The sequence below is a fragment of the Empidonax traillii genome, unplaced genomic scaffold (genome assembly GCF_003031625.1).
Source record: "Empidonax traillii isolate 1590-97213 ecotype Southwest subspecies unplaced genomic scaffold, ASM303162v1 scaffold752:size306384, whole genome shotgun sequence".
Taxonomy (NCBI): Eukaryota; Metazoa; Chordata; class Aves; order Passeriformes; family Tyrannidae; genus Empidonax; species Empidonax traillii.
This window is the reverse complement of record NW_020955945.1, coordinates 112,213-127,491: the sequence shown is the minus strand read 5'-3', so window position 1 is coordinate 127,491 and position 15,279 is coordinate 112,213. Positions and strand designations below refer to the sequence as shown.

The 15,279-nt window shown below is 42.9% G+C and overlaps 2 protein-coding genes across 2 annotated transcripts; one reads left to right on the top strand and one right to left on the bottom strand.

The window, feature by feature from the left end:
• The first annotated feature begins 17 nt into the window (after positions 1-17).
• TAF5 (TATA-box binding protein associated factor 5) lies at positions 18-11,851 on the top strand. The gene is made up of 11 exons (XM_027900823.1): positions 18-536; positions 1,691-1,931; positions 3,076-3,391; positions 4,069-4,232; positions 4,702-4,837; positions 5,348-5,468; positions 6,092-6,221; positions 7,239-7,403; positions 8,273-8,450; positions 8,595-8,772; positions 10,030-11,851. The coding sequence occupies exons 1-11, from the start codon at positions 26-28 to the stop codon at positions 10,245-10,247; spliced, it is 2,358 nt and encodes a 785-aa protein (XP_027756624.1). The 5' UTR covers positions 18-25; the 3' UTR covers positions 10,248-11,851.
• A 500-nt stretch (positions 11,852-12,351) lies between these two features.
• ATP5MD (ATP synthase membrane subunit DAPIT) lies at positions 12,352-15,242 on the bottom strand. Its single transcript, XM_027900824.1, has 4 exons — positions 15,129-15,242; positions 13,495-13,592; positions 13,309-13,404; positions 12,352-12,472 (listed from the first exon to the last, which is right to left on the bottom strand). Exons 2-3 carry the CDS (start codon positions 13,579-13,581, stop codon positions 13,312-13,314), a joined length of 180 nt encoding a protein of 59 aa, XP_027756625.1. The 5' UTR covers positions 13,582-13,592; positions 15,129-15,242; the 3' UTR covers positions 12,352-12,472; positions 13,309-13,311.
• Between the last annotated feature and the right edge of the window lie 37 nt (positions 15,243-15,279).

Here is a 15,279-nt window from a genome sequence, read left to right as displayed (position 1 = left end):
CGGCCGCGCGTGGCGGCGGCGCAAGATGGCGGCGCTGCATGAGGAGCCGGCGGAGGTGGCGGCGGCGCAGCCGGACCCCGAAGCGGGGACGCCACCGCCGCCCTCCGCGGCGCCCCCCGCCGCCACCGCCGCTCCCGCCGCCGCCCCGGCCGCTGCGGCGGAGGGAGAAGCGGCGGGGGGCGCTGGGGATGCGGCGCCTGCGAAGCCCGCGGCGCCCGGCCCGGCCGCCTCCCCGGCGGCGCTGGACCGGCAGACGCTCGTGGCCGTGCTGCAGTTCCTGCGGCGCAGCAACCTCCGCGAGTCCGAGGAGATCCTGCGCCGCGAAGCCCGCCTGCTCGGCGACGACCTGGGCGCCACCGCGCTCAGCCCCGCCAGCGCCGGGCTCCTGGTGGGCTCCGGCAGCGATGCGGACTCCGGCGAGGCGCTGCTCGGCCGGGGCTCCGGCGCTGCCGCCGTCGCCATCGGAGGCAGCGTCGCCACTGTCGCGACTTCAAGCCCCGGGGTGGCCGCAGTGGCCGCCGTGCCGCCTGGGAAAGGTGGGGCCCGCGGCCACTGCGGGGTCGGTGCCTCCTCCCGGCGGGACCCCTGGGAACGGGGTGCCCGTGTGCCCGGGTTTCCCCGTGGTGCTGAAACAGGAGGGTCGGTGTCAGGTCACGCCCCCGAGAGCCTTACCCGGATTTCTGGGAGGCCCGTGTGTGTGTCATTACCCATGCAATCCGTGGAGAAGTCCGGATCTCCTGGATCAAGGGACCAAGAATAGGGTGCCTTTCGTGTTTGAAAGGAGCACTGTCGAAGTGAGAGGTGCTTCCCCTCGTCTTTGTGTTCAATCTCGACTAACAGAGTAGCAGGAGACTCTCGGTTTCCACTGTAGTTAGCAGGGATGAGAACGGAGGTCTGATGTACAGGTTGCATTTTGATGGAAACATTAGGTGCTTGTAGATGAAGCTTTCTGCATTTCTTGATCGAGTTGCTGCGTACCTGAGATGTCCTTTGGATAATTAATTTCTAAGTATTGTTAATCAAGGTGTTCCGTGAGGCAGCTTTACAGAATAGTATAATGAAATTTTGGGAACTGATAGTCTGAGTTCCAGTAAATGTACATCATAAAGTCAGCTTGTTCCTGCCATCACCTGATAAGATAGTTTTTATGTAAAAGACAAGACAATTAAAGTCTGTAACGACTGCTGTGTAGAACAGAGCTGCCAGAGTGTTTAAAGTGTCCCTATTCTGTGACAGTTGCGAGGTGCTCTTAGTGAATTATTAATTAATTGTGAATTAATTAACTTAAGTTGCTTTTTTACTGGATGCAAAATAATTATCGTGGGTACGTCTTACATTCTGCTTCTCGTTTGAGAGTTTCTAGCCCTAGTGGTAAAGATAACTTATTCTGGTGATGCCAGTGGCTTCTTCCTTTACACGTGTAATACTGACTGAATGAGGCACGGGGTTAGATACCTTACAGGCAGCTGTTGGCAGGGAAAGCCCCAGAAGCTGCTGGAGGTGCTGGGAAAATTGGCTGCTGGACTGTAAGGTCCCACCACCCTCTCACCTGTGTGGCTTAGACGTGGTGCTGAGCAGTCACACAGCGTGTTTTGCCTGTTGTCTCACCTGACCAGCGGGTTGGGGCCACTGTTTGCTCACCAGCTCTTCCAGGCTGACAAGCTCTTGTTGTTTGCTGATGGTTTTGCAGTTGGAGGCGCCGTGGTTGTGGAGGATCAGCCGGACGTGAGCGCGGTGCTGTCGGCCTACAACCAGCAAGGGGACCCGACGCTGTACGAGGAGTACTACAGCGGGTTGAAACACTTCATCGAGTGTTCCCTGGACTGTCACCGAGCAGAGCTGTCTCAGCTGTTTTACCCTCTCTTTGTGCACATGTACTTGGAATTGGTGTACAATCAACACGAGAGTGAGGCAAAGTCTTTTTTTGAAAGGTAATTAATTTTCGTTTGTGCATTTGTGTCATTTTGTGTTCGCTGCTTTGGTTAAACCTGTAAGCTACAGTAGCATAGGTTTGTATATATATACAGATGTACACATTTTTCTTATTTAAAGTTGAAGAGATTTGAAATCTGAAGTAATGGTGCCATGGATTGCAGTAACAGTTCTTAAATTTCTGTCTCCTGTTGAAAGATGTGCAAACTACACGCTTTTGAACTGTCCATTGGCAGATTTTGAACCATGTTTATGGTGTGCTGATGGGCTCCTTGCTGCAAAAGTATCAATGAAGAGATGTTGCATCTTTAGGGAAGGATTGTGGGGTAATTTTTTAGCACTTGAAAATTGCACTGAGATGCCAAAGTAATGTACACTACAAGTATTTGCTAATATCATAGCATGTAAATTTAAATTCTTCAAATGAGATTAAAGAAGTTAATTGATGGCTAATCTGTAATTGTCTGTGCTCTTGCTATGTTTCATTTGTTTATTAATTGAAAAGAAAATTAAATTTAACTTGTTTCTGGATTCAGACCAGTTATGAAATACTACAGTCCGAAAGGATAACTTTGTCTCCCTCCAAATGGTCAGCAAAAATGGTTCTGTAATGGTAGATAGCTAAAATGCCCCTTGTCACAACCAGTTTATAACAAGTTGAGTAAAAATGGAAAACTCTAAAGATATGTTAGGTATTAGGTAATGCAAATGGAGAGGGAGAAACATGTAGACTGTAAAATGTATGTCATATAATGAATCAGACATAAATGCATCCAAGTAGTCTTGTGTAATAAAAAATGCCCTGTATGGTACCACAAATTAGGGTTTAATTTCTGGAAATAAACATTTAGCGTAACTGTTTACTTCAGGCGAGAACCCTTTGGGTGTATGAAATCCTGAGAGGTTCCATCCGTGTGTTCTCTTCATCGTGTTTTTTAACTGCTGAATGCTCCTACTGTGCACAGTAAATCACTGGTGTATCTTCGCCTGGATGAATTTAATTTCATTAAAAAAAAATCCCATATGTAGTCAGTAGCTTCCAAACGGTCCTTACATAGATGTTTCATATTCAAGCAAGGTACATAAGTGTGCCTTTAGGAGATAATGTTTTCATAATAAACCTTTGTTAAATTGTTTCAATAGGTTTCATGGGGATCAGGAGTGCTATTACCAGGATGACCTGCGTGTACTCTCTAGCTTAACCAAAAAAGAGCACATGAAAGGTAATGAGACCATGCTGGATTTCCGAACAAGCAAGTTTGTCCTGCGTATTTCCCGTGACTCTTACCAGCTCTTGAAGAGGCATCTGCAGGAAAAGCAGAACAATCAGATCTGGAACATTGTTCAGGAGCATCTTTACATTGATATCTTTGATGGAATGCCTCGCAGCAAACAACAGATAGATGCTATGGTTGGAAGCTTGGCTGGGGAGGCAAAAAGAGAGGCTAATAAAGCAAAGGTAGGAGGCAAAGATTTTTGCACTTCTATAATTAAACAAGTCTCCCTAGTTTTACAACTCTCCCTAGTTTTTAAGGGAGATCCCATAGTATAGGCTGACAGTTGTAACTTGAGATCTTAAAAGACAGCATGATCAGAACAAAGGAAGTGAACTGTACTAACAATTGTTGACAGGAGTAGAGAGATCAAGGTATATCACTGTTTGGTGGAAGAAGCTGCTGAACCTTTTGAGAGAGAACCTTGTGTCCAGCCCACTGACATAAACCAATTCATTAATTGCTCTGGAGTTTTAAAACGGACACCTGACTATTTGGCTTCCTCTTTTGTACAACAGATATAATTTTTACTTGCCACCGGTTGTTACTGCAAGGGATGTTTGTGTAATACCACAGTACTATACAAATAAATTAGGTAAGGTGTAGGGATTCCACTTTAAGGAAGAGCTAAGAGATGGTGGAAGAGCTTAGAGTTGTCTAGATCAGTTGCTGGGTAAACCAGAAGAACATGTACTATATTTGTTATGGGCTGAGCAGTAACATATGCAGGAATATTAAACAGCAGTTTTAAAGGAGCAGCTCTATTGCTTGGACTTTTACGCTGAAAAGTTGCCATTAAAGGATTAGTTTTTGGTGAGAACAGCAATTACTGTTTTGTCTTGTGTTTTTTATTGGCTTGTAGGTTTTCTTTGGCTTATTGAAAGAACCAGAGTTTGACGTGCCTTTGGATGATGAAGATGAAGAAGGAGAAAATGAGGAAGGAAAGCCAAAGAAGAAAAAACCTAAAAAAGATAATGTAGGGTCAAAAAGTAAAAAGCAGGACCCTAATGCTCCTCCCCAAAACAGGTACTAAGGGAACAATGCATAGAGAAGTCTTTAAAATCCAGTCTTGTCGTGCCAAATCTGCATCGCTGTTCACATGGCATTTTTAGAATTTGGCTATTTCAGCTGTACACAGCTTTAGCCATAAGACATCTAAGGGAGATAATGGAAACCTTAGGATATAACCATCTGCCATTGCCCTTCAAGTCAATCTAGATTTCTCTTGATAAAGTTTTACTTAGTTACCCACTAATCTTTTCATGTCATAACCAATGTATTAATTATCTTGTTCCTCTGCCTGTCTGAAATTCTTGAAGCTACTGGCTCGCTCTCTCATCAGTTAGTCTTCTACGTAGTGTTTCATTTTTTCTAATTCTTGTTTCTTACTTGAATATTGAGGTATAGGGTTGCATGGGAAGGTTTCACATTAATTGTTTGGATTTACAATAAGGAAGGTGCTTTTACTTTGCAAAAACATGTGTTTCTTGTGTAGAATTCCTCTGCCTGAACTGAAAGACTCTGACAAGCTGGATAAAGTAATGAATATGAAGGAAGCTGCAAGGCGTGTGCGTCTTGGCCCAGAGTGCCTGCCCTCCATCTGTTTCTACACATTCCTTAATGCTTACCAGGTTGGTGAAAGAAGAGTTTGGATAATATGGAAAAAGGAATCAAAATTATGAACATTACTTTTAATAAAGAAAGAAGACATAACAGTGTTGGCAAGGGTTATTGGAGTATTTGGAACAGGCATTGCAAAATTTACGTTCCAAAATGTTCAAAGTTCTCTTTAAAGATTCCTTAAACTATAAAATTTCCATAGTCCTTGGTTTTGCTTGGATTTGCCGTAATTCCTTCTTTCACTTTCCCTGTGGGGCCTTAAGTGTATCCTACAGAATGCAGTAGGTGTTTGGCACCAGAATACTGGAAGGCAGTTACTATTTGTCACTATTGACTCTGCTTCATACATAGAGCTTTATTTTTAATAGGGCAAGAATTCACGTGTTTATGTTTATCCTAGAATAATTCCATCTATTTTTGTAAATAAGTTGAATTACCTTTTTATTAGTTCTTAGTATTTTGTAGTACTTGAAATGCATCATGACAGATGCAAACAATATAAATGGGTATTTTGTGTCTAGGGTCTGACTGCAGTGGATATTACAGATGACTCCAGCATGATTGTAGGAGGCTTTGCTGACTCTACTGTCAGAGTGTGGTCTGTGACTCCAAAAAAGCTTCGTAGTGTGAAAACAGCAGCAGGTAATTAAGACAGTAATGCTTAATATGAGCATGCATGACTTGTGACAGCTGTGGTCTGCCTCAAGAGGGAAGGATGTCTGTGGCAGGGGAGTTGTCTTCAGTGGTTAGATGCTTCACTTCAGAGAAAAAAGTGTGCACAGATGTATGATTACATCTTATGTACTACGATTTAGAAACATTTTAAAGGAATGAGAAATCCCAGTCATGTACACCTGCTGTGAGGTGGTCAGTGCAGAAAGTTTGGAAGTAGCCATAGCTGGTATGGAACTGGCCATAACTAGTGTGGAACTAGCCATCTTGCTTCTTAACTGGAGGGCAACTACTGGGTGTAGTAGACAGTTGGATTTAGGTGATCTAGGGGAGAGACCAGAGGTACCCTGGGGGACATGATAGGAGGGAACTCTGAGAAGGATCGAGGAGAAGGTCCTATAGGTCAACACCTACACAAATTCATGGAAACTAGGCTTCTTTAATTCTGCTGTTTGTGTTATTATGTGTTGTGGTGGAAGCTGGATACCATGCAAACATTTCTTAATCTTGATATTTAACAGGTGGTATCATGATGACATTTACTTTTGAACTTCTGACAGTTATTCTGATACATGAACTTTGAAATCTTGCAGACCTCAGTCTTATCGACAAAGAATCGGATGATGTCTTGGAGAGGATCATGGATGAGAAAACAGCAAGTGAGTTGAAGATTTTATATGGTCACAGTGGACCTGTCTATGGCACCAGCTTCAGTCCTGATAGGTAATAGCTAACTAGTTTGCTTGTCTTCAGTTTTAATTGCATGCTAATGATAGAAAACCTACTCTTAATGAAGCTTTTTCCAGGTTAAAGCAATTCTTGTTCATGTAGCTTATAAGAAACTATGTAAGTGCTCATAATGTTCAGGGTGCTGAGCGCTGTCAACTATTACTGAAATCAACTGGATCTGAGAATACCAGCACTGTTTTGGAGGTTCTTAGATGGCAAAATAGACCATCTATTTTGCAAACTGTAGTTTAAGCTGGGTTTTAACTAAGTGACATAGAGGAAAAATACTGCAGCATTGATTTAACTTATAGTATTGCAAAACATAAAACCAGAATCAGTAGCACGTAATTACGTTTAAGTTTGTCATATTCTATTGAGACATTTTCAAAATGTATCGAACAGTATCTTTAAAATAAGAGATTTAAACCCATTACATAGTTATGGGAGTCTGGACAGTAGAAAGAAGGTTTAAATGTCTCAAGTTTTGCTTTTCCTTGTGTCTAGTCAGGAAACAACCATCACAGAAACACAGCTGATAAGTGAACCTTGTGTGGAACATTATAGGCTACGTATTCATAGTCTATAATTATTAATTGAGAATGTGAACATGATATGATTTCTATTTCAAGGAATCCTGAAATTTTCAGAGTTACATTATGAACATTCTTGAAATGTTCAGTTACAGTAAAAGATTTTTTTAAAGTAACATAGCACAGCAGTGTACTAGTAATTTTTTCATATAACTCTGTGGCGTGGGTTTTTTTTTGCTCTCCCCTCAGTACAGAATTAATCATCAGTGTCCAATCTTCTCTTTTGCATAAGGGCCTAGGACTGGATTCTGCTTGAATTGGTTCTTATTGCTTACCCCACTGAAATACTGATTTATGTGTGACATGCTAAAGGTGCTGCTCAGGGGACAGTTTTGTCATGGACATCTCGCAGTGTTTATGCAATGGTTACACAGCCCCTGTGTGAGTTTGATATAATACACTATACTTTCTCCTGTGACAGGAACTATCTGTTGTCCTGTTCTGAGGATGGCACTGTCAGATTGTGGAGTCTCCAAACATTCACATGTTTGGTGGGATATAAAGGACACAACTATCCAGTGTGGGATACACAGTTCTCTCCTTATGGTTATTACTTTGTGTCAGGGGGACACGACAGAGTGGCTCGGTAAGAAACTGGATGTGTTTTTTATTTGTCTGGGTTAGTTTGTGGTGGATTAACCCTGTAAGTCATTAGTTGATATAACTGAAAATGAATTTTATTTCATGCCAATTAATGTTTTAATGTAGTTTTACTATTTTTTCAACACACATCATATTATCTGATGACTAAAGAGATGATGTCCTCTTATGTGACCCCTCTGATTAGAAGTATTCTTTTCCAGATGTTTACCAGCTTCATAGAATTTTCTTTATTTTTCTCCTCTGAGAGGTGTATTTTTCAAAAAAAGTTCCTGCTAATTTAATAAACTGACTTGTACGAAACCACTCCATAATTACTTTTATTTCTAACTGAGCTACAAGTCATAGAATCATGGAATAGTTTGGGTTGGAAGGGACCTTTAAAGTCACCTAGTCCAACTCCCCTGCAATGACCAGGGACATCTTCAACTAGATCAGGTTGCTCAGAGCCCTGTCCAACCTGACCTTGAATGTTCCAGGGATGGGGCATCCACCACGTCTCTATGCAGCCTGTGCCAGTGTTTCACCACCATAAAAAGAAATTTATAAAAATTTCTTCCTTTGGTCTAAAATTACCCTCCTTTAGTTTAAAACTGTTATCCCTTGTCCTTTTGCAATAGGTCCTGATAAAAAGTCTGTCCTCATCTTTCTTACAAGTACTGAAAGGCCCCAGTAGGATCTCAGCAGGGACAACTCTGCTCCAGGCTGAACAGCCCCAGCTCTCTCAGCCTTTCTTCACAGGAGAGGCTCTTCAGCCCTCTGAGCATGTTTGTGGCTTCCTCTGGAGCTGCTCCCACAGGTACAGGTACTGAACTTCTTTAGAGTTCTTTTTATTAAAAAAGCTTTTCTTTTCAGTCTGTGGGCAACAGATCACTACCAGCCACTACGGATATTTGCTGGCCACCTTGCTGATGTCACGTGTACACGATTTCATCCAAATTCCAACTATATTGCCACAGGCTCAGCAGACAGGACTATACGGCTCTGGGATGTTTTGAATGGGAATTGTGTAAGAATATTCACTGGACATAAGGTAAGTCATATCATTCAGTGTAAAAGAGATTTCATTTCTCTGGTGAGATTCTAAACAGTAATGTTTCAAGCAAACACAGCGTGACTGACTGAATGTGAGTAGACTTAATTCTCTTGGTTGATTGCCCCTCAATGTCTGTTTTAGGGACCAATTCATTCACTGGCATTTTCTCCTAATGGAAGATTCCTGGCTACTGGAGCAACAGATGGAAGAGTTCTGCTATGGGATATTGGACATGGCTTGATGGTTGGCGAATTGAAAGGGCACACTGACACAATCTACGCGCTCAGATTCAGCAGAGATGGGGAGATTTTAGCATCAGGTAAAATTCACAAGAAACAGTGAAGTTTCCATTGTGTTCCCTAAGTCTGAACAGGAATGATATAATTGGTTCCTTAAATAAAGAAAAAGAATTACTTGCTTTGCAAAAGCAGCGACTGAAAACTGCTGGTACAGAGGTGAGCACTTCACTGAAGTGTGACCCCTCGCTCTTCCAGGATCTGAAGGAAAGGTGTCACATGCACTTAGACGATAGTGAAGGTTGTAAATCTGTACAGTGTTGGGGACGGAATCTGAAGCAATAACCCTAGGGCAGACAAAAAGTGGCTGGACCAGAGAGGTGCAGGATACTGGAATGGGATGGGACTGGAATGCAGAAGGACTAAAGAAAGAGGAAGGGATAGAAAGGAATATGAGTTATCCACACCCTTACTATTTCTTCATGGTAGATTTTTGATGTAGATATGGGCATACAATATTAATGAACAGGTCCATGAGCAGCAGAACTTGTGAAGCCTGCTTGTTTTTCCTTCCTGTCCACATAGGTTCTCAGGTGTTTAATGTACCAGAGCTCCTTTACCAATTTTCCCTTCATGGAGGCACAAAGTTTTGTTTTTGTCTCTCTATATTCAGTGAACTGTTTTCTTAAAATGTGTAGTTATTTCAATAATTTGAAACTTACTGTTTTGTCAACTGCTTGAAATTAGCCAAGAAGTTGAAGAAAGGATGGCCAGTCACTAATTACATGAGGGTAATTTCCTCATGAAACCAGACTAGGAATATTCGAGATTTGTTTAGTAATATGTTCCTAAATGCAGTGCAGTGAGAATCCTCTGGGAGCTACTGCTGTAGGAGTGAAAGCTAACAGATAGGGTACAGGTTTGATCCAGCCTGCTTAGTGGTTATTCCAATTTACTTGCCAGTGCTCTGGTGAAAGCACAGGCCACTGAGCTTGCAAAATGCTACTGTATTCCTTAAACCATACAAAAACCTCTTAAATTATAAACTTTACCTGCAGTTGACATCCAGCCCACAGGATGGTCCTGCTTTTTCAGTGGTAGGTGATGTGATCCAAACCCAGGTGTTTTGAGAGCAGTTCTTTTTGCCTTGCCTACAGGGCATCCAGGTTAGACTACAAGAAAGCTGAAATCTTGGTAACTTTTAAGTGTATATGCTGTATATTAGATCCTTGCTATAGTCTTGTGCTTTCTAAACTTCTACTTCTGTTAACATGCTCCCCAGCAACTTTTTTTATATACAATTTTATTAATAAAATAAACTGTTGTGGTTTTTTTTTTAGGTTCTATGGATAACACAGTTCGTCTGTGGGATGCTGTGAAGGCATTTGAAGATTTAGAAACTGATGACTTTACTACAGCCACTGGACACATAAACTTGCCTGAAAACTCACAGGACTTGTTACTGGGTACATACATGACCAAATCAACCCCGGTTGTTCATCTCCATTTCACACGCAGGAACCTGCTGCTGGCTGCGGGAGCCTACAGTTCACAGTAAAGTGGGAAGCTGAGACTGCCTGTGCCAAGGCATTGCAGTACTGACCTCGTGATGTGAGACAAGAAGAAATGTCTTATACACAAGGATCCCCACGAGTCTGTTGCAGCGAAGATGAAACTGTGTAAATTAATGCAGGCAGCATTTCTCAGTTCTGCTGTTTCATATTTATCTGCAGTTTGAAAATGCTGGGGATTGACAAGACATCGTGGCTGTAAAAGAAGGAACTGTTCGTGGTGCTTTTGATACACATATATGCATATATGAAATGAGCCATCTCCTCTCAGAGATGGCACTGAGCTCTGCTGAAACTTGTGAGAAGTTAACAGCCTTGATGAATTTTTTAAAGCACTTAATTTATGGTTAGCAAATGTTTCATCAGTCTCAAACACAAGTAAAAACTGTCCAGTTTCAGGAAAGAAGAATGTAGTTTGATTCACTGTATCCTGTGCTGGGCAGCATGTGTGGTGAGAAGATCACAGCAACAACCAGGGCATTGACAGAGCCGCTCTGACACTCCGATGCTTGTGGTCATGGCACTGCCGTGAAGCTCCGGGCACGAGTTTTATCAGCCAAGTAGTAAGTCCTGAAAAGATTTCAAACTTTGTGCTCTCTTGAGGTGTCAGAAACACAGATCTTGTTACTCTGTTTTTCACAGGTAGCCAGTACTGTCAGTGTGACAAGAAACCAGAAGCACAGTATGAACTTTACTTTCATACTTTATTGAATGAGAAAATAAAAAGGGGACTGAGGCACAACTGAAATACCCACTTGTTAAAAAAGCGGATTTAAACCCTTTACTTTGTATTAGATCTAAAAGAACTTTAAAACTTGTGTCCTTTCTGCATAAGCTTTAACATAAAAAAATGTAAGAAAGCTAAGAAATTGGAAGAGTATAGCAGAGTGAAAGGATAAGTGTATGATCAGTTTGCTTTTGAAAGGCCAGCTTGTCTGCTGAAGTGACAGTTTCCACCCACAAAAACATTGTACCACAGTGAGTCCTCCTGAGCAACCAGTAATGATCAGTGGTTTATTTCTTTATTTCTAAAGAAGACTGAAAAATGCAGAACATTGAAACCAAGGTCTAATTTCAAACAGAAACTGCCCTCACTGAAGGCCAGGCCCAGTGTGGTGTGGGTTTGTTCTCATTTTTAATCTCTTACAAGATGTATGCAGGGAAATCTGTTGTGTTCCTTATCACTTCCCAGGAAGGGCCTGAACACTTAAACACTCTGCTGGCTCTCTAGTGAAAATAAAAACAAGATGTGTCATTTCTAAGGCCGAGTAAATGGAGAACTACCTCCCCTCTCATCTCTTGTCGGGCTCTAACTCTTGAAGTAAAGTTATTCTGCAGGCATTATGCATCAAAATAAAGTGTGGCAAAGTCACTAGAAAGTTCACCTAGAAATTTCCTTTAAAGAAAAAAGGTTAAAACTAAATTATGAATTTTTTTATTTGTGTAATGGTACCTCAAAATTTCCTAGCTCTCAGTATGACGAGTTGGATATAAGTACAATTTTTTGACAGCTTAAAGAAAACACTGCCACATTCTGCCTTTGTATTTTGTACAGTTTTATACTTTTGATATTACAATAAATACTACACCCTCATAGTTTGTGCCTATATGTTACAAGAAGATACTTTCTTCCCTTGATGGCTGCAAGGGGAGGCAAGAGTGGTGCCTGTAACTGTGAGCACTCTGCTAACAGAAACAAAGTAATCAGAAATAGTTAAGTTGATGAGTAGCCATTTCATGTAAATCTTGTTCTGAAGGTGGGTGACAGGTTCTAGCTACTTTATTACACTGTACAACCGCCATTATTCAGCCAGAAAACTGAATACAGCTGAAGCCATCTGTGCAGCAAACATGCTCACAGGACAGGAAAATAACTTAGATTTATTCCGCAGGGCCAGCACGTACAAATGCCTTTAAGGTTAAAAAAAAAAAGCCCTTGAACACTTCCTATGTTAGTGCTGGGAGCTCAGAAGACTTTAACTTTGCTGCTGTTGAAACACATCCTAAACAGTAATGATGGGAATCAGCTGCTCCATCTCCACTACAAATAATTATTTTTGACAGAAGAAAAAAAGAGAAGTGCCACACATGAGCTTTTTTGCACCATTTCATATTTCCAATAAAACAAGTAATTATTTATATTTTATTAGCACAACAGGCCATCAGCTTGCGTTACATTGACACAGATCAGAGGTTCCGACATGCCAGCAACCTGCCAAGAGAACAGAGATCAAACATAGCAAGTCTTGCACCGTGGTAACCGAGAATCCCCCTGCCCCAAGCCCAAACAATTTTAATTACGAGCAAACAGGTTTCAGCACACTCAGGAAGAAGTGACTGATGTCCCCTTAACACACAACAACAGTGCTCAAGCTTATTGTGTTATACCCCTTTTTGCAGGCTATGAGGACAGCCCATAGCTTGCATTTTGTCATGAAAATCCCGTATTTGAAAGTGACTCCAAAATTCTGTAACACTTGGTTGTTGCTATACAAGTCCAGCCACTTCTGCATGGGCCTTGAATACATCACACAGTGCTCCTTTACTTGGTTTGAAGGAAGGTTTTAACAGAATGCATTAATCTCTATTTGGAATTCTAATAAAACCAAGAAGTCCTCAAGTACTATTTTATTATTTCAATAACCTACAAAGCAAGTTATCCCTATTTTACAGCAAAAGCACAGACCAGAGGCACCTAATAGTCACATGCAGACGTCGATGTACCTCGCTGCGACATTCTTCCACTCCTCTTTCCTTGCTTTCTCTTCCTCCCTGTGTCCTGCCCCAGTCCCATTTACCATGTCAGAAGAAAAAGATGCATACTGATGCCATACTTTTTCACTCCCTTTAATAGCTCACTTCATCCAGAATGCCCTCAAATAAGTTGATGCTATAGTTTATTTGAGGTTTAAAATTATAAATACGAAATTCACATGCCTATGTTTATCTCTCTCTCACTGGACTGTCTTATTGGCAACTTGTCCTTCATCACTCCTTCCTGAGCTGGCATTGAAGCATTTTGGTCCTGGAAGAACATCAGGCACTTACCATTTACTTATCTGCCACAGCAGGAGTTTGCTTCTTAGGCCTAAACTTGAAATACAAGGCGATGAGTGCAACAGCTGTGTACGTCGCTATTACATACTGGAAAACATCAAGTTAAATTTAGTTTCAGTCTAAACCCCAGAAAACACCACTGTATTAGACTACAAAACTTCATGTACATATACGTACATTCCTCCTGCCTATGATTGTATAGGAATTAAAGTACTTCTGAAATCCGGTGAACTGGTGTTGAGATCCCGAGTCATGGCCAGCCATGGCTGCTTGTCCTAACAAGCAATACAGAACAGTCAATTAATTTAAAGTCAGTTAGACAGGATAGATAGGAAAATCAAATCCATCTCTACACCAAGCTCCACCATTCCATTGTCAGCTACTAAACCTGCTTTCAGGACATTCAACCAGCAATGGACACACATAAGGGAGCAGGCACATCCAGAGTGCTGTATCTTGAGGTACAAAACAGCTGACATGAGCAGATGCGCAAATGAGGGGTTCTGAAGGGAAGAACATTTATGATTTTCAGACTTCATTCAACCAAGTTTAAACATGAAAAAAAGAGAATGACGATTATAAAAGGGAAAATTCCTCAAAGCACTTATAAAGAAGAGACTTGCCAGTCCTGCCTACAACCACTGAACTCAGGCAAATTTCTGCCGATTGTTCTGAAATCGGCAACACAACTAAGATCAATCTTCGCTAGCTCAGCTAAGAAACAGCTTCAATTACATACTCAAAAGCTTGATGACAAGATTCAGGGTAGGCCACTACTCTGTTTTGTGATTCAAAACGCCACTTTGCAACTTTTACACCAAAATAGAGTGCAAGGGTTGTTAATTAGAACTGCTCTGCTCTCAGTTGTGCACTTCTATTGCACCTTACTTTCCCACCCCAGTATAAAAACACTTTTTTTCCCCCCAGTTACTTTTCAGATCAGAAAATTACTAAAGCCAGCTACAAAGCCTCAGAAGTGCTTACACAGGAACCCAGGAACACATACAGTCAGGTTTGTCGCATTTTCCGAGATGGAGACTCCACAAGTGCTCCGGGAAACGTGTTCCAGTGTTTGCTCACCCGTACAATAAGAGCAGGGTGGGGTTTTTGAATGCTTAGAGATACATTTTTCTTAAGAGGGTTTTATGTTTAGGACAAACATTTGTTGTTAATTTCCCGACTCACCCCAAGAGCACCACACACCCTCCAGTCACCCACTCAACCCGGCAGATGCTGCAGCCACCGGTACCCCCGAGGAAGATACAAGAAACTACACAGCCGATGCTGTAGTCACTGAAACAGCCTTCATGTATTATCTATCTCTTATTTAACACAATCCGGTAGTGTTACTTCTGGCTTATAACCAGGTAAGGGTAACTGGACTGACTATACCATACTTAAAAATCTTAATGAAACAGCCCCCCTAAACGTTTGCCGCAAACGACTTGGAAAGACTTCGGAGAGCCAAGGTCATCGTTTCTCGTGCCTGACAGATGTAAAAGCCCGGAAAAGGCGCCGCTGCGCCCTTCCAAGGGGGAGAAGGCACCACACAGCGCCTATCTCCCGGAGGAGCCGGGTGCCCTTGCCCTGCTGCCCTCACCCCGGCCCCCGGGCCCCGCCGGCTGCTCCCACACCCGCGGCCCCGCGCTCGCCTAGGGCCGGGAAGGGACACGGAGGAAGGGGCGGCGCCGCCGAAGGTCGCGGGTGCCCCAGGGAACAGCCTCGGCCCGGCTCCCCACAGAGCCGCCCTCCCGCCCCACGGAACGGAACCGGACCAGCCCCTGCCCCGGCCTGTCCCCGTCCCGCAGTACCTCGGTCGCTGCCGCCGCGCTCTGCCCTTCGCCTCTGCCCTCCCACAAGATGGCGGCCGCCGAGCGGCGCGCGCAGCCACCCCACCCCAGGCCGATTGGCTGCAGCCCGCGCGGGGGGCGGGTCCTTCCCGCCCCTTTTTTTTGAGGGGCA

Coding starts and splice junctions, on each gene's coding strand:
- TAF5 (XM_027900823.1), top strand. CDS start 26: ATGGCGGCGCTGCATGAGGAGCCGGCGGAGGTGGCGGCGGCGCAGCCG. Junction 3,392..4,068: donor GAGAGGCTAATAAAGCAAAG/GTAGGAGGCAAA, acceptor ATTGGCTTGTAG/GTTTTCTTTGGCTTATTGAA. Junction 6,222..7,238: donor ACCAGCTTCAGTCCTGATAG/GTAATAGCTAAC, acceptor CTCCTGTGACAG/GAACTATCTGTTGTCCTGTT.
- ATP5MD (XM_027900824.1), bottom strand. CDS start 13,581: ATGGCTGGCCATGACTCGGGATCTCAACACCAGTTCACCGGATTTCAG. Junction 13,405..13,494: donor CAATCATAGGCAGGAGGAAT/GTACGTATATGT, acceptor GATGTTTTCCAG/TATGTAATAGCGACGTACAC.